This window comes from Mytilus edulis, chromosome 7 (genome assembly GCF_963676685.1).
Source record: "Mytilus edulis chromosome 7, xbMytEdul2.2, whole genome shotgun sequence".
In the NCBI taxonomy this organism is placed as follows: Eukaryota; Metazoa; Mollusca; class Bivalvia; order Mytilida; family Mytilidae; genus Mytilus; species Mytilus edulis.
This window is the reverse complement of record NC_092350.1, coordinates 69,714,774-69,736,077: the sequence shown is the minus strand read 5'-3', so window position 1 is coordinate 69,736,077 and position 21,304 is coordinate 69,714,774. Positions and strand designations below refer to the sequence as shown.

Sequence of the window (21,304 nt, the reverse complement as noted above, 5' to 3'; positions counted from 1 at the left end):
TAAATGTAACTGCTTATATATAGACCATTATTAGTCTAATAAAATATGCTTCTAGGACAATCCATCAGTGCTTTTTCTTTTGAGAGCCTTATTAACATGCCAATGGTAGGATATGAATCTTGTATAAATGACCAAGACCGACTAAGGCTAATTTGAGGGGTGGTCGGAGGGGTCCTGATCCCGAAATCCCAGGCTTAAAACCATGAAATCCCGAGATGCAGAATTTTAAAGAAACTTCATATCCCGAAATCCCGAAATAAAAAAAATATATTCCCGGATCATGTAAGGATTAATCTCAAAATCAGGAGCTTAAAAACACCCGATCCGGACGCCCCAAAAAGGTCCTCTAATCTCTACCTTACTTTCATTTTTGCCAAGTCACTATTTTCCCTTTCAACAATAAATTTGTATGCCCCATTTATGGGCATTATGTTTCCTAGTCTGTACATCCTTGCGTTCGTTCGTTTGTTCGTTCGTCCGTCCGTCCGTCTTTCGCGCTTCAGGTTAACTGAGTTTTTGGTCGAGGTAGTTTTAGATGAAGTTGAGCATGTTTTACTTGTTTTAATATATACACATGGAAAAAAGTATTGCAACACCTTGATTTGTAAAAACTTGAAAAATCAGTCTCTTTTTTTGGATGAAATATCATAAAATATGTGTATGATATTATTGAAACATAGTTTATGATAACATTGGCATTGACACGAACAAAAAATGTTTAAAAAAAAAAGATTTATATAACCACAATTTTAATAACAAAATGAAGTGTTTTTTGTACAAAAAAATGCATTTTACAACTTTTACTGTAGTCCAACTTTACAATGTCAGACATTTTAAAATTAATCTTCAGATGACTGTTCACATCATGGTTGATCGTTATATGCCAAAGAATTAGTACTTTGTGCGCAGCCTCCATTCAAACGGATAACCGCATCTTAACGTCTTCTGATTCCTGCCATAAATCGACTAATTTGTTGCTAAGGTAGCAGCAATCATTTCTGATGAAGGGCATTGTTTATTTCATGATGTGTTTGAACTGGGATGTCCTTTCGCGCACTTTCCGCCCAATAGTGTCCCATATATGCTCGATATGGTTCAAAGTCGGGCTACGATCGGGCCAAGGAAGATGTACCAAATTCCATTTGAACATTGGATCTTCCTCCACGATGCTAATTTTCCACTTTGGCGAGCTCACTACATTAGATACGGAAAACTGTGTGTCTGTTCGTTAGCAAAGGTCTCCGAAATGGTCTTATCGCACGATAACCAGTAGCGATGAGTTGATCTCGAACAGTTCTTGTTAAAAGGCTCCTGTATTGCCACCACTCTCTTTTTAGGATTGTCTTGTATGCAATGGGTTTCCTTCTGACCAACCTTCATTATGCTTGATTTTCTCTAGCAAATGGTATAGGGGGTCTTCATTATCTCGAAAAGTCTTTAACAGCGTTTATTGCCTGATTTTTATTCTCAAAACGACTTATAGTGGAATGGTGACGACCAACAATACGTGCAGTTGTTACAGCGACATCCCTGCTTCTCTTATGCTGATAATCTGCCATCTTGCTGCAGTTAAGAGTTGTCAAGGACCCATTACAAGGTGTTAATCACATAACTTTAAAAACTTGGTTATTTAAAGTGTTGAAAACAATGAGGGTAAAAACATCTGTTTTGCTGTTAACGGGTACAGTAGCTGTATGTGCAGATAAAAACTTATCGAGTCGATATTTATTGATTAAAGGTGATACTTAAATAATGTTTAACTAGTTCTATTTTACCAAATTATATCACAAAAAAAATAAAGAGTGTTTTTTTAATTTCAATTTCAATTTGGTGTTGCAATACTTTTTTCCATGTGTATATATGCAAGTGGCATGACCCCTTAAATAGTAAACATTTCAAAGAAATTAGTAGACAGAATCAGGGACTTTCTATACTAACATAGAAAGTCCCTGACATAATACAGAGAGTCTTTATATATTAAAGTAGTATAATCGTAGTTTACATGTAGATAAACGCGAAAAATAAATGTCCTCTATAAGGAGGTATAATAGTTTTGGGCCTTGCGATCTAAACACCATGATATGGAGAACGCTCTGATTGGCTTATTTATTTTTCATTTTTTGTTATCTATCATACGATTGGTTGTATTTGTGCATGTTTCAAACCGGAAGTCTTATCTATGACTAAAAGTGTCTTTTTTTGTCGTTTTTCTCCCAAAATAACTCAATCTGAATAATCATAAAAATGGATGACAAATGCGACTATGCATGTTACCTATAGGACATGATGATTGATTTATTGTGGAGGGAAGAGAAGCAACACACAAAATGAGGTCTTCTCGTTTAATAGTATATATAGAATATGAACATTTAAAGGAAAAACAAACATGTTTTTTTTTAATAAGTGGGTCCACATAGCCATTTCGGCAGCCATTTAAATTGTCTTCTATATTTTATTATTTAAAACAGAGAAACTATTATTTACATATATTTTTTATAAAGCTAAAATCCTCAATGTGTTGAATTAATTATAATAAGGAGACCGTAATCATTGTTAGCAACTACATACATCCATCCGGCACCGAAGGACATGCAGGAATGTGTCTTTATTACTCAACCACTGACAATACATGTATGTCAATAACAATATTTTTGCTGTGGGTTTGTACATGCATGCAACGAACTTCTCATTGGCAATATATATGATGAATATAAACAAGATATGCCTCTTCATAACTACACTAGTCAATAAAAGAAATGATAAACAAGTTTGAAGTCTAATTTATCACAAAATATGAAAAAATGGGGAAAACAGTACACACTGCGTTTAAAAACACCACCAATTTGAAAGTAAGCAAAACGTGTCTCGAGTGTATTAAACGTTGAACTCACTTAGCTAATTTTGCACATTGAGTTCCTCAAATATGCACAAGATTAAAATTGTCAAATCAAATCTGATACTGTAAACCAACGTCGCCACCCAAGGTTTACCACCCAGCCCTCTCCTCCCCTCGTGCATGGTGTGTTGGGGATAGTACTGGATCGTTACACTTGACTAGCTACGATTGTGTAAGCCAACGTCTCTACATACCCGAGGGTTACCCCAGTCCTCTCCTCCCAACTTGCATTGTGTGGTGGGGAGAGTACTGGATATTTACACTTGACCAGCTACGATGATGTAAGCCAACGTCTCTACATACCCGAGGGTAACCGCCCAATCCTCTCTTCCCAACTTGCATGGCGTGGTGGGGAGAGTACTGGATCGTTTCACTTGACTAGCTACGATGATGTAAGCCAACTTCTCTACATACCCGAGCGTAACCGCCCAGTCCTTTGTTCCCCACGTGCAAGGCGTGGTGGGGAGAGTACAGGATCGTTGCACTTAACCAACTACGATGCTGTCAACTACTTCCAATTAAAACTACAGCACTATATTTTCTAGGTCCTTTACATGAAAAGGCATCTAAAGTGAGTTTTTATTGATTTAAAGAAAATTAATAAAAATGATTATGAATTTTCAATTGCATTTCAAACGTGCTGTAAATTGATACAAGCATTATATATAACAATACTTTTATACATTGCATTACAAATAACATTGAGAATGGAAATGGGGAGTGTGTCAAAAAGACAACAACCCGACCGAATAGCAGACAACACCCGAGGGCCACCATTGGGTCTTCAATGCAGCGAGAAACTCCCGCACTTTGAGGCGTGCTTCTGCATAAGTATAACTCGCATAAAAATATCATATTTCATAATGATATCACAATGTGCTAGATTCAGAAAATTCATTCTTGCATGTGTTTGCTTTGAGCCATGCTAGAGGGTACTTTAGGGGGTTCAGAATAGAGAGTATGTGACAAAAATAAAGAAACATAGGCAAGACTAAACAATGACGAATAATTAGCAACAAAATGAAAATTGTTGCAAGCAAATGACCACCCCCACCACGAAAAAAATAATAAAAAAATAAAATAAATATAGAATACACCAGACCCTAATAATACGAAATACTGCTAATATCATTATGATTATGATAAAATAATAGATAAATAAGAACTGAATCTAAACATGTTCATTTTGTTGTGAAACATATGATTCGTATCAGAAATCTACAAGAATATTCATTTAGCCTACCTAGCGTTTAAGCTTGAATTGTTTACATGTTCTTTGCATTTTACAAGCACTATTTATCTTATGGCAATATTCCAGAGTGGAAATTAGCTCTTAAAAGAAGGAAACAGGGAAAGTTTGATATGATGTGATGTAAATTTAAGTCTACATTTACCAAAAGACTTATTAATAAGTTCTTTTCTCAAGATACTGCTATCTACCAATCTTTGACCAGTAATTTAACAGATTGACCGTGAACAACAAATATTCCTTAGTGTGGACAGAGTATAGCTTGCATTTTTTTTCTACGCATCTTCCAAATCTATTTCTTAATGTTGAATGAACAAATGGATAGACTAGCAAGTCAGTATATTGATTGATTGATTGTTGGTTGCTTAATGTCCAGTGGCAAATATTTCATGCATATTCAGGACGAGAACAAGTTCACAATGAATACAATAGGTAGGTTGTTGTAATAGAGGCCATCTAGGATGATGGTCGGGGAAATTTGGACTGCCACTGGAAAATGAGGGTACATTGGATAGGGACAGAAATTTTGCCTTGCAACAGGCCACCTACGGACCCCTCAAAGAGTTGTTGCAAGGGTTCTTAACGTGTAAAGAGCGTGGCACTCTCTTTACACGAGTCATCGGATTTAACGTCCCCTTCTGACGGACGTGACTGCGAACTTGATACATCCCGCACAGCCAAACGGACGCCCAACTTCAGCAAGCGTTTTACTGCCGGTCGGGAGAAGACCAAGCGACCATATTTCTATACCCCAGCAAGTCAATATAAGTAGGGCATGAAATTACATGTATTAAAACATAATTATTTCGGGTATGAATTTGTTATGTGAAGTAGTGATTTGAACCAGTTAAAAAAGACAAAAAAAGAGTATAGTTGTCAAAGCTGTCAAAATTAATTTTATATATTAAATTTGTCCATGTTTAATTTTGAGTAAGAGCTTGATAGAATATTCTATAATTTTGATATAATTTGTCCTAAAGTAGTAAACAACTTTGTCAAAATCGTATACGGATTTAACGTGTGGGAGTTGTTAAATTTACAAGTATTGTTTTAAAGAAATGCACTATGACATGAATGTGTTCTCAGGCCTTGTGTACTGCCAAAATCAGAACAAAGTACATTTTTTTAATAGTTATTGCCGGTAACGAGATACTTATGATCAAACAATCCAAGAAACGCTCATAAAAATCTATGTACTTTCCTATAATATATTCATTGTGTCTATATCAAACTTGAAGATATACAGTAGGAACAATTAAAATGATAATGAACAATCGAGAGGTTTTTCCTTTTCGTAATGTAAAGTACATGTTCCAATAGGCGTAGCATGCACTGAAAAGCTCGTAAACACACATACAACTGTAAAAATATGACAAAAATAAAAATTCGCTATTTAGGATATGACCTTGACTTTTGACTTTATGACCCTAATGAAGGTCATTGGTCCACAATGTCAATTTCAATTAAATAAAACTGTAAATATGTGTGCAAAAAACTGCATTGAATTATCTACATTTATAAAGTTACATCCTTTGCATGATAATAATTGGGTACTGAAAGAATTATAGGGGGGGGGGGGGGGGGTAAATAGTAGAGAAAACTATTTTAAATTAAAAATATACAAAAATGAAGGACCCTCATCTAGAATTTTATAAACGTGTCATTCAGTATAATTGTACCAGTAAGATTGAATGCAATAATAACAATAGTCTGTAATTTTTAAATACATCGTATGGTCTATTATAAACCATTTTGACTTTAAAAAAAATAAATAGATCTGGTATGATTTATACCAATGAGACAACTATCCACTAGCGAGTACGAAGAAATAAACCAAGCTTACAATCGGTGGAGGGAGGGGGGATTCATTGCATTATGTTTCCTTTTACAAAGAAAAATCATCCTGAAACGTTTAATTTTCCCCCAAAATTTTACGCATTGAAAACTTTTTTTCTTCTTTCACCATGCTTAGTTGATCGTACCAAACAATCTTACTACCACAAAGTAGGTAACCCGTCGAACAAATATTGATCTCCGAATTCAAAAGTCGGTTATACAAAATTTTTGAAAAATACCATTCTTCATTGGCAATAAATAATATATTGATGTAAATTAAACACACGCCCTGAAGGTGTAATATACTAAACACCTCAAGAAACGATACAAGGCAATGTATTTTCCATATATCATGTATATAATGAAATTGGATACACTGTCCTAAGGTAAATAATTGTCCAATCGGTCTATATTTTACAGAGTGTTATTTTCTTTATAGACATAGATTTCATGCAAAAAATGCAAAAAATAATTTTGATGAATTTTTGTTATTTCGAAAATCGTATTTTTTACAAAAATTAATAATCGATATTAGAACTTAAAATTAAAAAATTAAACATGGTCTGCTTGAAATTTGAATGCCTTTGCAGGTATGTAAATACTTGATTCTCATCTTCGAAATAAGTGCCGACTTTTGTTATCATCTTCCGCAAAATGAATTTGCCCCAATTTGGTCAGATTCTTTTAATCATATGCATTTGCTTAGTAAAAAGTAAAATCACAAAAATACTGAACTCAGAGGAAAATCAATTTGGAAAGTCTATAATCACATGACAAAATCAAATAACTAAACGCATAAAAAACGAATGGACAAGAACTGTCATATTCCTGACTTGGTACAGGCATTTTGAAATGTAGAAAATGGTGGATTGAACCTGGTTTTATAGCTAACTAATTACCTCTCACTTGTATGACAGTCGAATGGTGAATGAATGTTTTTCATTGGATCATTTAACATGTTTAACAGTTATTCATATTCAAACTTGTGTAGCGTTTCTGTTGTTGACTAGTGTATACATATTTGTTGTGTATTCCTGCAACTTGTTTGACCGATTTTGTAATCTGGTATTTGTTAAGGATGATACTTTATCGTGAAATTTAAAATCAGCACTTAGCATTCTTAGTGTAAATTAAGAATTAAAAAAACAAGTTAGCTGCAGTTTACGCTCCATGAAAATAGAATATCGACAAATCTTACTGTTCTTGATTATGTTACATTAGATAAGAGGGGCAAAAAATACTGCTCGATTTTGTTAAAAGAATACGCTCCGATAAAAATTATGTAATAACTCCAACAATTAACTTGTGTTTCACCATTGTCTCACAGCCGAGCTCACAGTGGCCGTGAAGTTAATTGTCTTAAGCTTCCTCTTTATGAAGAATAAATTAAATCTTATACAGATGTTCCGCATGATTTTCAATTAAACCTTTTTAATGCGCAGTTTCTTCTACGTGTATCGTAAACATGCTGAATTCATGAGAGACATATGGTTATCAAATTCCTTTAAAACTTCAATTTGAGGCATTTGAAGTTTTATGTACCTTGATCTATTACCAAATATTTAGAATTCTCCAGAAAACCACACTGGTAGTCACGTGGTCATGGTGGTAGTGCTTTTACGGCACGTTGTCGTTGCCATAAAAAATGAGAATGGACGTTGTTATTGTAAAAACCTAATTGCATTTTTACAATTTTTGTGGTTAATGTATTTAAAAAAAAGAGATTAGCAGCTGGGGGTTGATATATTTCGAGTTGGTAGATGCGATTAAACACATTTTCAGATAACAAATTCTTAAATTTAAATTAAGTCGTATTCTTAATCTCTAAACGATTTCCAAAGACAAAACAGTTCGGTTCACAGAAGATATTTGTGATTAAATAACTGTTTTAAGTTAACCATTATTTTGCCTGTTTATTAGGGTTATACACTCACAGCGCACAAAATTGACGAAGTGGGTAACCTTAAAATGGCATAATTTATTTCGTTTGAAAAGAAACTAATATTGTCTTCCAAAAAAAGGATAAAACAATTGGAAGAGTCACGTTTTATCCCCCCCCATTTTTTTCAAAGTCTGTATCCTCATAATTGACTTTTTGTAAATCCTAGGTCTTTAAAACAGGAATGCTGTTGACTTCAGACCGTCTTGGGAATTTTCTTCAAAGATATTACAACTCAAAGGTTGACCCGCATTTATCAAATGGACGAAAAATTTCTCTTAGTAGTATTTCGTATATAATATATTATGCCATACATGTATATATGCGCAATCAGACCAAAACATGTATATGCGCAATCAGACCAAAACATGTAAAAAAAAAAAAAGTGCACATAATATGTGCTTACAATTGTCTTTTTAATAAGATCTAAACACTATTTTTACAGTGTAATCATCTACGATATACCTGATAGTGTTACTAGACTGTACAAGCCAGACTGGGTATATGTCTGACTTAGTTCACATGGAGAACAACTGTTATTTCACTGTAATGAAGCTAAGAGCTAATTTTCTGATGCTTGTACATATTAAGACTTTGATTGACTTGCTTGTTTTGTTTGTTTTAATGCTTGCGCAAGCATTCTTCGCTGCAAACAATATAAATAGGCGGATTTAATCCTGTACACATTACTGTGATTTCATTTATTTCGTGGGTACCAATTTCCGTTTTTTGTTGTTGATATTTGCCAAAGTCTGCATATAAGACTATATGAAATTTGTTATATGTTAAACGTTTAATTTCGTGGTTCAACTATAACAACGAAATTTACGAAAATTGGTACAGTGTCCCACGAACAATTATGAATCCACAGTATACTAAAATTTGATTGAATGTTATTTTGATGTAAAAAAGTTTTCTTCAATCCAAGGAAATTGGTACATTGTATCCACGAAAATAAATGAATTCACAGTATTTCATTTGCTTATACCGTACAAATATATCCAGAAAAGAGCCGTTCGGTGATCCCTGCAACTTGAAACCCTTTTAAGTGTCTGTTCCTTTGTTACCCTGTTGTTTGTTTTAATAAAGACTGAAAGGGAAATACCACCTTAAGAGCCTTTCGATGAGCTCCACCACTGCATTTTTTTTTTTAATTTTGAGTGTTTATTTCTTTGTTTACAGATTATTAAATGGTAGTTATAGATGGTATTAGAATATGACTAGTCACCGTGTTATTGTAGATGAAACTTTGAGTGTTTATTTATTTGTTTACAGATTATTAAATGGTAGTTATAGATGGTATTAGAATATGACTAGTCACCGTGTTATTGTAGATGAAACCGAACCAGCAGGTGGTAAGTACGATAACTCTTCAAGGGAAGTAACTAATTCCGACCACCAATAGAAAAAATAAATAAATGTAAGTTACGACAAAGCTTTAAACTCAGTAATAACCATGATAACGGCAAAAAATAGAACGAAAACACAGTTAAATGCACATATCAATCATATATCAAAGAAGGATGGCAGTAACGAGAAAGCTAACTTATGAATCGGGTACTTTACCCGACTCTTTATATCACAGGCACTTGTTTCTATCCATTGGAAGACCCACTATCAACGTATATTTACGAGAAGGTACCCAACTACTTTTTTCACCTCTCCGCTTAAAACCCTTATTTCTCTGTCAATTCAGTCTCAATTTTTTTTGTTCCATACACCATTCGATTCATGAAAAGTTTATCTTTCAGATGATATGCATTGTATTTACCCTTAGAGTACCCCTTACCCCCAGTCCACAAGATTTGTCAATAAATTTTCATGTTATCATTTTAGTCCTCCTACAAAATACAACAACAACCGGTTTATAGCAGAAAAATTCAAAACCGCTTGTGATTGGTCGGTTCATAGTTCATAGGGTCATTCACTTTCTAGATTTTACATTAATCATTTGTGACTCTTTAGACTTATGTTTCACTGTTTTATGCAAATTATCTAAAACGGAAGTAGTTGTATTTTGTAGTTGGACTAAAAACGATCACATGAAAATTCATTGACAAATCTTGTGTACTGGGGGTAAGGGGTACTCTAAGGGTAAATACAATGCATATCATCTGAAAGATAAACTTTTCATGAATCGAATGGTGTATGGAACAAAAAATTTGAGACTGAATTGACAGAGAAATAAGGGTTTTAAGCGGAGAGGTAAAAAAGTAGTTGGGTACCTTCTCGTAAATATACGTTGATAGTGGGTCTTCCAATGGATAGAAACAAGTGCCTGTGTTTATATAGCCATCATTTGAATACAAGCTGTGATGTATGCGATCAATGTCTCACAGTGCAACTACCAAAATTCAAATGAAATTCAGAGGCCAACACGTGGATTTAACAAAAGGCAATAATGTATTAAGGGTGTCTGCTTGTCATGTTTTGGAATTTTAGTCAGATTTTCGGAATCCTCTGGTTTTATCAATTTGAATGCCTTAAAAAAATTCCCAACGAACCCCCATTTTTCTTTTTATAAATCTTTTACGCGTATATTTATAAGTCATTTGTCTTATAAAACTTTATTTATTTTCTAATAGTATTTGAGAACTTTAACTAGTCAATGATAAAGCTATGAAAAATCAAGAGAGAACATTTTCCCGCCAAAATTTCAATGGCTAATATCTCGAAAACAAGCACATTGACCCTTATATTTTTTTTGCTTTTTTTATTCATCAATTTATTCACTATCAATCATGTCAATACATACTAGTTTTATGAAAAATTATTTATTTTGAAACTGAGCAGCGAACATCCTTAACAATATGTCAGCCTCTTAATCGACATCTAGATAACTTTGATACCCCATTAGTAAAATAAAGAATGAAATTGCCGTAGGTAAAGAAAAGTTTTGAAATCGGCAGAAGTTTAGAAAAGTTTTGATATCGCCATAAGTCTAAAAAAAAAATGGTTTTGATATCGCCATAAATCTAGAAAAGTTTCAATATTCCCATAAGTCTAGAAAAGATTCAATATTGTCATAAGTCTAGAAAAGTTTCAATATTGCCTTAAGTGTAGGATAATTTCAATATTGACATAAGTCTAGAAAAGTTTCAATAACCATGCATAATGAGTCTAGAAACATTTCAATATTGCCATAAGACGAACAAGTTTTGATCTCGTCATACGTCTAGAAAAGTCACGAATAAAAAAGAGACTATCGAAGATAAGCCATAAACACCAAAGTAGTAACTACCCTAGACAAAAACCTAAGTTATGACTAAAAACCACTAACGATTGCGAGATTTCTGACACAAGTCAATGATCAGCTTCAGCATTCTATCAATCCTATCACCTTCATCATCTGACAACGCACCACAACTTATATGAAATGAAACAGGAAGCCATTTTTATTAGTACTTATATAAATCCTTGCCATACCGGTAAGTCATAAAAACATTAAATTAAAATTCCGTCGGTCTAGTTAAGGGAGTTCGCTTCTAAGTTGCAAAATAATTAACAGACAGCTTATCATTATGCATGTCAAATAATCATAAAAAGAAAAATGGGGGTCACATGGCAAAATTTGTTAAGGCATTCAGATGGATAAAATTAGAGGATTCCGAAAATCTGACCAAAATTCCAAAACATGACCAGCGACCTTCGTTTTGGAATCGCCATAAGTTTAGAAAAAGTTTTGAAATATTCACATTATTAAATCTACATGTAGCATAATGATTGAATTTTGAGAAGGAGTAGCATGTAAACAATTCGACCATTCTATTGTACATTTCAGGTGATGAACCACCATTTGAACCACGTTACGTCACTGTAAAGAAATCAAAATGGGTGACTGATGAATATGATATCCATAATAATCTACTTGGGAGGTAAGGCTCTCTTGTCCTTTTATGAACCTTATTTCAAACAGGTATTTTCCAATGGCAGGTTGCTTATTTTCTGATTTCTTGACCAATTCTCGGTCAAAGGTTCCTGATATACTTCTGGATGAAGAACATCAGTATAAGTATAGTCACTTTGCCTTGATTGTGTCAAGTGAGTAACTGTTGGAGAAAAAAAAACCACAATTCATCTTTATATTAACTTTATTTGTTCAATAGAAGGAACAATCATTATAGTAAAAACCTTTTACAAACTTTCCTTTACAAAACAGTTTCCGTTGTAATATTTTCATAGGTTAAATTTGGCTTTGCTTAGTTGACCTGGACAATTTTCAATGATTATGTAGTCAATTTTGAACGAGACTCCTCCACATTGTACTGTATAAATATAAGTTTGAAGCCAGGAATGCGAAAATCATTCAAGAAATTGCAAATAGCTTTTAAACAAAAAGTTTATATCGTAGCACATCACGTGGTGTTTACGGGTTAAGTGTGTACCGCGTGACACATGACAAGACGTCTATAGAATGTTTAAATGTGAGTGCGAATATTCCAAATAAAAGTGTCACTTAGAGGAACTCAATAATTGATGCATCCATATGTTTTATGAAATGCTGCCAGCATATGTATGAATTCCCCTTGCTGTCAGCTTTTTTTTCTATTTTTTCCCCAATTAGTCATGACAGTTCATGCAAAATCGGTCATTGGCCCAGACTCAAGCATGTCGGAATTACACAGCGCTGGAGGTTCAAGTACAGTTAGTCTTATAATTTCCGATCAGACTAAATATGAATTAATTTGAAGTACTTTTAAAACTACTACAAACAGGATATTTCAACGAAGAGAAAAGTAAAGTCGTCGCTGTATGGTGTAAACCAGATTATAAATGTTCCTTTAGTCATATACATTTTTTTTATTGTTTAAAAATGCATACGGACTGAATGTGTTACATTTGGCCTTTCTCTTTGAAAAAAATCAGCCAAGGGTGCATTCGAAACATTAAGAGACAATAAAGAATTACGTTAACAGGTGCTATCAATTCATTTGATTATACCTCTTTGCAAAGTTCAAGAAATGTGGGATGTTCAAGTGTGTAATGTCATTAACAAATCAGATTTATACCTTACCATTATCAATGAGGAAATGCACACGTACTTGAGTGCATTGTATCGATAATAGCATTCTGTATCTTTAATAACATTAACGGTATGAAATGTCTTGCACCAGATGCACATTTCGATAATCTCTATATCTCCAGTGATTCTTAGGGCAAAACTATTTGAAATTCTAAAAACTATAAACTTTGTGGAAACGATAAAACCAAAGAGGATCGAACGTAAAGTCAAACCAGGACAAGGAAGCAGACATATAAGGCGCCTCATTGGGATGTCCAAGTAATCACGTAATCACATTTTTTTTCGCCAACATAAACATTATAATCATTTTTTGTTTGTTTTTTAAGGGGGTACCCAACACTATACCCCAAAAAAATCCTGTCGTTTAATTTTTATTAATTTTTTTTCATTGATAAACTAGGCCAACCTAAACATCTTGTAAAAATTTTAAAAGATTTGAACCATAGGTTTAAAAGATTTGGCAACTCAAATATGGCATCTTTTACATACTAGTATCGGCCAAAATTGGAAGTTTCTGAAATATGGGTATAGGGTTGAATTTGTTAAAAATTTAAAAATTTAATCCTAAATTGACAATAGCATAGCTAATAATGATAGCTGAGGTGAATATTAGTTCACTGATACCCCTTCCTTGTAAGTTTTATATTCCGGATTTAAAATTTTGCCAGAACTTTAATAGGGGGTATCAGAATCAGCCCCGAAAAGTGAATGCTGTGCTTCTAGTATTTGAAGAAGATTTTTTTTTTTGAAAAAAAAATGTGTCGTTTAATTTTTTCATAAAACTAAGCATTTGGAGTGCTATACTAGTCGGTTGTTCTTGCAAAATTATTTTAAAATTTAACCATTAGATTTTTTGGTATTTAAGTTTAAATTACGCCCCACCCTCAAATTGGTTCATTAAATAAGAGCAAAATCTATTCAAAAAGTACATAATGGCCATATTTTTGTTCGTCTTTAGAACTAGGCCTTAGCTATTTAGCATGTTGATGTATCATCACAGGGTTAAGTGTCTTGCATCATGGAAACCTTTGTGTGACCTTCAAATGTGACCTCAAGGTCAACTTTATGTTTTTTTTCCCCGTGAAAAACACAACCATGTAGGCCATAACTTTTTTGCCTTTTGACCTAGGCCTTACATCTTTGGCATGTGGATGTATCATCATGAGGTGGTGTGCCTTCTTAAAATTTTGACCTTCATGTGACCTTGAACTTTGACCTCAAGGACGATAAATGTGTTTTTTGGTAAGAAACACTTGTACGGGCCATGACTTTTATGTAGTCAGTATGAATTCATATTTATTTAAAAAAATCATATTACACAAGCTTTAATCGACCATACAACAATATAGAAAGATTTATGACATGTCAACCCATTCAATGCACACGGAATAAATAATGGACATGTAGTCACATAAAATTGTTTGAAAAGGGAATCGTTTCAATTGAAGCCCAGCGTACGTACTTAACTACTCAACAGACAGCAAAGTGAAAACTTCCTAGAAATCAAACAGTAGGAGGAGTTATGCCAAATAACTATATACCAATAATGGGACGGACGGAAGGACAGACGGACAGGGGTAAAACAATAAACCCCCCCCCCTCCCCCGACTTTCCGTTGCAGGGGGAAAAAAAGGATGTAACTGATTTTTCATTTGAGATACAAGCTGTTGAAATTAAAAGCATGACACGCCAAAAATACACATGATTCATAGGGAAAAGCTTTAAAGTTGGCAGCTGCTTTACATGATCAAGATTTTCAATTTATTGGTCTTTTGGCCAGATTCAAAAATATACAATTCAAAACTTAACGACAAAACCATTGGTGCAAAGAATCACGGCTCATAAGAGATGAATTAGAGCTGACATCCTTATACTGTTAAATTAAGTTCGTTAAACATAGAATGTTTTTAGTATTTCTGTAGAGGTTATGAAAATTAGATACAACTGGTTTTTAGTTAAAAGCACGTACGGCAGTTACAAGTTTCACATTATTTTTGGGGCCCCTTATTATTATAGAAAATGATTACTCTATTCAGTAATAATCTTGAATTGAGACTTGAGAAGAAACATTTTCACTTGTCACTTGCAATAACACCACACTTTCTTTTTTATATTTATTTCAAAATTGTATTTGATAAAAAAAAATTCGGAAAGATACACAAGTTAATAACATGACAAATGCACAACAAAAGAAAATAACAAATTTTGCTATCCCTTCGAAATTTAAATTTGATAAAGCGAAAATGACATGTTCTATTTATATCATACATGTGTAGTTTCAGTTTCAACTATGATTCTAAATATAGACTTTACTTTCCCTAAAATTGCGGACGGAATAGAAGACACCCGTTAATTTTCTACACCTGTCAGGATAAAGGTTGGAAAAAGATACTAGAAAGATAAAGTTTTTTTATTCAGATGAATTAAGAAAGCAAAAAATATGTGTAGTGTTTTTTGGACTGAAAAGGACGTTTTTTTCCTTCTTTTTGCCTTGTTCCGTGACATGTAAATGATGCACTGGTGGTTGATTATCCCTCTGGGTATCTTCTAACTTTTTACATGAATATAAATCATGCAATAAATATTCAATTACACTGTAAAAAATATGACAGCAATTATAAAATTATAAATTATTCGTAATCTTTTTTACATTACATTGTATTACTAAGGCCATAGTGTATTTCCTTAAAAATCAAACCTCATGTTTTGTTTAAAAACAAGTATTGTGGAGTCAATTCAGTTTTGATTTAATCAATTTGATAAGATCTACAAACATAAGCATTGTGTAATTGTCCAGGGATTCTTATTTATTTTGTTAAAATTTTATTGTCGAAGGGAGCTACCATTTGAGGTAGGAGGGGTCCTGATCCCGAAATCCCGGCTTAAAAAAACAAAATCCTGAGGTCCAGAAATCCTGACATTCCGAAATTCGAAAAAAGAATTTCTGGATCTCGAAAGGGTCAATCCCTTAATCCTGACCTTAAAAACACTCGATCCCGGAGTCCCGGTAAAGGTCCTATCCACCCTCATTTGAGGAGGGGGGGGGGGGGGGGGGCTTGGATGAAATTTGAAAAAAGGCAAGACAGGCTTCTGAACAAACAAAGGCAGGATCATCAGTAATTTGGCATAAAAAGCAGGATGACAATTTATGAAAACAATTTCAGTAAACTAATGAAAATTGCAGGTCCGTAAAAGAATGAAAAATAAAAAATGCAGCACAATAATGATGATTACAACTATAAAAAAAATAATCCGGACAAAATTTTAAATCCTAGCCCTCCCCACTCAAATCAAATGGTAGCATCCTTAGACTTTTGACTTTTTGTACTTTATTTCATTTTCTTTAAGACCTAGGCATTGCCAAGTAAAAAACGAAAACAGTTATGGTACTTTCTCTTTCTGTTTCCCTCCTTTTCTAACGTCCTGGTTTTCTTTTGGTAAATTTATTTCACTTTGAAATTTCCCTATTATGTCTCATTGAAGATTCATTTATTGAAAATGAGTAACTTTAAATGAATTAAAAGATTAAAAGAATAACAAAGGGTGTACAGCTGGTCTTAGCAATAATGTAAACATTCTAATCATGATCTTTTAAAAGCTTACATATTGCACATAATTTTAAAACGTAGCAATGAATCAGACTATGAGTAAGAGTTATCTTTTCTTAGGTGTTCTGTACCCCCTTAAACAAACCTTGATAATAAAAAAAATCAAATAATCACTATAAAAACGGCCAGGTTATCGTATAATGAAAAAAAAAAAAAAAAAAAACCAACACCATGAGGGGGCTCAAATTTATGCGGGGGATGTGGGCATTTATTTATTTTTGCCAAAGGACATTAAACAAGCACTTGTACAAAATTTAACAAGAATATTATGACTAAGAGATATAAATAAAATCAGATAATCCTTAAACAATCATCTTATCCAAAGATCTTTTAGAGTACATACAATCTAATTCTCTTTCATCTTGTAACAGTATTAAAACATTTGACTTTTCTACTCTTTACACGTTAGTATTCCACATTCCAAACTAAGAGACAAATTGAAAGAGTTGGTATTGATTTGCTTCATAAAAAAGAATGATACAAGTATCTTGTCCTAGGGAGGGATAAATCCTACTTTGTAAAGGACCACTCTGATTCAAACAAAAAAATCTCTGAAACTGATATTTTCAAGATGCTTGATTTCTTGATTGACAACATATTTGTTACGTTCGGAGGACGTGTATTTCAACAGACTGTCGGCATTCCAATGGGAACAAACTGTGCCCCTCTACTTGCCGACTTGTTTCTTTATTATTATGAGGCTGACTTCATGCAGGAACTTCTTAGGAAGAAAGATAAGAAGTTAGCAATATCCTTTAACTCTACTTTCCGCTATATAGATGATGTTCTTTCATCAAATAATTAAAAATTTGGTGACTATATGGAACGCATCTATCCCATCAAGCTAGAGATAAAGGATACTACAGATACAGTTAAATCGGCCTCATATCTTCACTTACATCTAGAAATTGACAATGAGGGTCGGGGGGTGAAAACAAAACTTTACGACAAAAGAGAAGATTTCAGCTTTCCAATTGTGAACTTTCCATTTCTAAGTAGCAACATTCCAGCACGTGCAGCACCTGCATACGGGGTATATATCTCTCAATTGATACGATATTCCCGTGCTTGCATTTCCTATCATGATTTTCTTGATAGAGGGTTGCTGCTCATAAGGAAGCTATTAAACCAAGAGTTCCAAATGGTGAAGTTGAAATCATCCCTTCGTAAATTTTACGGACGCCATCACGAGTTGGTTGACCGTTATGGAATAACCGATTCCTAAATGATATCGGATATGTTCCTCACGTCGTAACTACAATCCCCTTCCCTTTCATAAATGTGACCTACCGAATTAGACTATTTACCGAATTTGTTATCCCACAAGCAACACGACGGGTGCCACATGTGGAGCAGGATCTGCTTACCCTTCCGGAGCACCTGAGATCACCCCTAGTTTTTTGGTGGGGTTCGTGTTGTTTATTCTTTAGTTTTCTATATTGTGTAATGTGTGCTGTTGTTTGTTTATCTTTTTCATTTTTAGCCATGGCGTTGTCAGTTTGTTTTAGATTTATGAGTTTGACTGTCCCTTTGGTATCTTTCGTCCCTCTTTTATCCCCTCACGACTTGATATTATATATTGAGATCACTAAGACATTATTTCAGAAGGTCTCTATTAATATATGTCTCTCAATGCACTATATATTTGGTTAACTGAACATTTTCAAACTGATAAAAAATATCGTATTTTTAGACGGGAAAAGTGAAAAAAAATAGTTAATTAGTTATAGCAATGAAAACTTGCGTCAAAAAATCAACTATACAAATAAAACAAATGAGAATATCAAATTATTCAGTAATCTAGTATTTATTGAAAGATTTGCTGGTGTTTTACGCGACTGTCAGCCCTATTTTTTTTACGTGAGGGTCAGTTTTATTGGTGTAGGCAGCCGCAGAGTTCCCGTAGATAAACTCTGATCTTCAATAGGAAAGCTTGTAATTATATTATACTAGTCAAAAATGATTTGATTCGAACTTGCAAAAGAGGGGCGAAAGATACAAGAGGAACATTAAAATTAAAAAGATCGTAAATTAACTGACAACGCCAAGGCAAAAAAAAAGGCAGACAAACAGACAAATAAAAGAACACAAGACACATGATAACACGAACCCCTTTAGTGTTGACGGGCTAGTTAAAGAATAGATAAATCCAAAAAGACAACTCGGCCATGCATGCATCGATGCATTGATACCCACGGCTTTATAAACATAAATCTTGAGAGTGCACATGTTGCTTGATAAAATGGCGTAAGAAATAGTAAATTCATCATCCAGCGTAAAGTTTGCCGATGATTTCATTATAGATCATAATTTGACCTGATTGTAAGGATCTTTCTAGCACGTGCTCAATTTGTGTTAATGATATAATCATAACGTAGATGAAATATTACTAATAATTGATGATATAATCGTAAAACCTTGCATCTATGTATCTAATAAACAAAACAGAAACATCACAACGGTATAGCTAAATCTTAAATAATGATGATATATGTCTCGTGAAGAGAATAACACTTTTACTGTCAAAACATACAAATTAGAAGAATCGTTTTAGCATTTTTTGTGACATGCTTTTTCAACTGACTTTTATAGTTCGTTCTTTTGTTGTACTGTTATACCACTGTCACAGGTTAATATAATGGGGAGGGTTGGGATCCAGCTAACATGTTCAACCCCGCCACATTATGTATGTATGTGCCTGTCCCAAGTCAGGAGCCTGTAATTCAGTGGTTGTCGTTTGTTTATGTGTCACATATTTGTTTTTCGTTAAATTTTTTTGGTATATAAATAAGGCCGTTAGTTTTCTCGTTTGAATTGTTTTACATTGTCATTTTGTGGCCTTTTATAGCTGACTGTTTGGTATAGGCTTTGCTCATTGTTGAAGGCCGTACGGTGACCTATAGCTGTTAATTTCTGTTTCATGTTGGGATCTTGTGGACAGTTGTCTCATTGGCAATCATACACCATCTTCTTTTGTATATTATTTGACAAAAGATATGCACATACGCTATACATACATATATGAAGATGAGGCGCAACGAAGATGAAATATTTTCCTTTTCGATTAAAATGTCGATATCGATATTATATCGATATTATTCAGTAATGGGGCGGCACATATGAATGTTTATATATCAAGATTGCTTTGTTGAAAACAATCGTTCGAACACACACAAAAAGTAACAGTGGTCAAGTAATACGACTGGATCATGAAAGATCTGACATGCAAATATTCTGGCCTTATCCATAAAGTGACATTATAATTTTGACCGCTTATTTTTTTTCATTTCTCATTCTTTTTTTACGAATAGTTTTTGAACAGAGTTTTTGGTAAATCTTTTATAATTATTGCTTTTTTTCTGTATGTAACTGTCCCAAGTCAGGAGCATGTAATTTATTCGTTGTATTTTGTTGCTGTGTTACATATTTGTTTTTTGTTTATCATATTGTACAAAACATAGACGTTGATTTTCTCGTTTGAATAGTTTTACATGTGTCATTTTAGGGTTTTTGGTCATTGTTGAAGGCCGTACGATGACCTATATTAGTTGTTAATTCTCATCGTCATTTTGGTCTCTAAGACTTCCGGAGAGTTGCGTCATTGGCAATTATACTTCATTTTTCTTTTTTGTATGTCAAAACACAATATTTCCTCACGTTAAATATAAAAAAGAAGATGTGGTATGATTGTCAATGAGACAACTGTCCACAAGAGACCAAAATGACACAGAAATTAACAGCTATAGGTCACCGTACGGCCTTCAACAATGAGCAAAGCCCATACTGCATATATACATATGATTTTATTCAGAGGGAAGTTTGGCGAAGTTAAACCATGCCGTGAGAAGCGTTCTGGGCGTCAGTTAGCAGCTAAGTTTATAGAATTTAGTGGACCACAAGAACGTAAAGATGTTACAAACGAGGTGGAGGTCATGAGAAGCCTCCAGCATCCTAGACTATTACAGATTTATGACGCATTTGAAAATAAAAGCGCTTTTTGTATTGTAACAGAGTTGTAAGTATTATTTTCTAAATTTTACACACTATAAGGATTACACGTCTGGTAAAATAGTTATAAGTACGTTTGCCATTTGATAAGGTTTTTTTTCGTTTTGAATTGTTCTTGCATTGGAATTCTGTATTTTTTTGTTATTTTACATTTCTTTTTTACCCAAACACTTGTAGAGTTATTTAAAAAAACCAAAACAACAGCACCTTCCATTCTTTGAAAGTATATCATGTATATAGTCCCTTGTTTCCATGACAATATATAGAAGGCAAAAAGTCACAATATGTTCTATATGTTTGATTCCTACTATATCCTGACTCTACTCGATTTCCGAGTTCGCTCATAGCCAAAAGACATGTCGCCTTATTTCAAGGATGCAACACGTTTGCCGATTCCATAAACTGCCAGCTAATTTCGCTTGCTTGGTATTCTATACATACTTAGGGTTAAAAAAACAGTTATGAACGAACGAGAATTGAAGGACCTCCCGTATTGATCCTCTAATGTACTTCTACAATGTACTTACTAAGCGTTAACAACAGGCAATGATCGCATAATACAATAGATAACAATGAACATTATTGTTCTCACATTTTTCTTATATCTGTATTTAGACTAATTGATATGCCAAAGTTGTTGATTAGCCGCTGTTGTTTGATGGATACATCTTAACAATGGCAGGTGGAAAGTTGCTCTAGAAAGTATAAAAACAACTAATGATGGTCTTGATAGGGGTCCTTCGTT

The 21,304-nt window shown here is 33.7% G+C and overlaps 1 protein-coding gene across 1 annotated transcript in view; it reads left to right on the top strand.

The window, feature by feature from the left end:
• LOC139482078 (myosin light chain kinase 3-like) overlaps positions 1-21,304 on the top strand; it is a 39,520-nt gene that overhangs the window by 962 nt on the left and 17,254 nt on the right. Inside the window, exons 2-4 of the mRNA XM_071265731.1 lie at positions 9,196-9,275; positions 11,702-11,795; positions 20,363-20,566. Of these exons, the coding sequence (XP_071121832.1) occupies positions 9,230-9,275; positions 11,702-11,795; positions 20,363-20,566 (344 nt within the window). The 5' untranslated portion in view covers positions 9,196-9,229. The remainder of the gene's footprint in view (positions 1-9,195; positions 9,276-11,701; positions 11,796-20,362; positions 20,567-21,304) is intronic.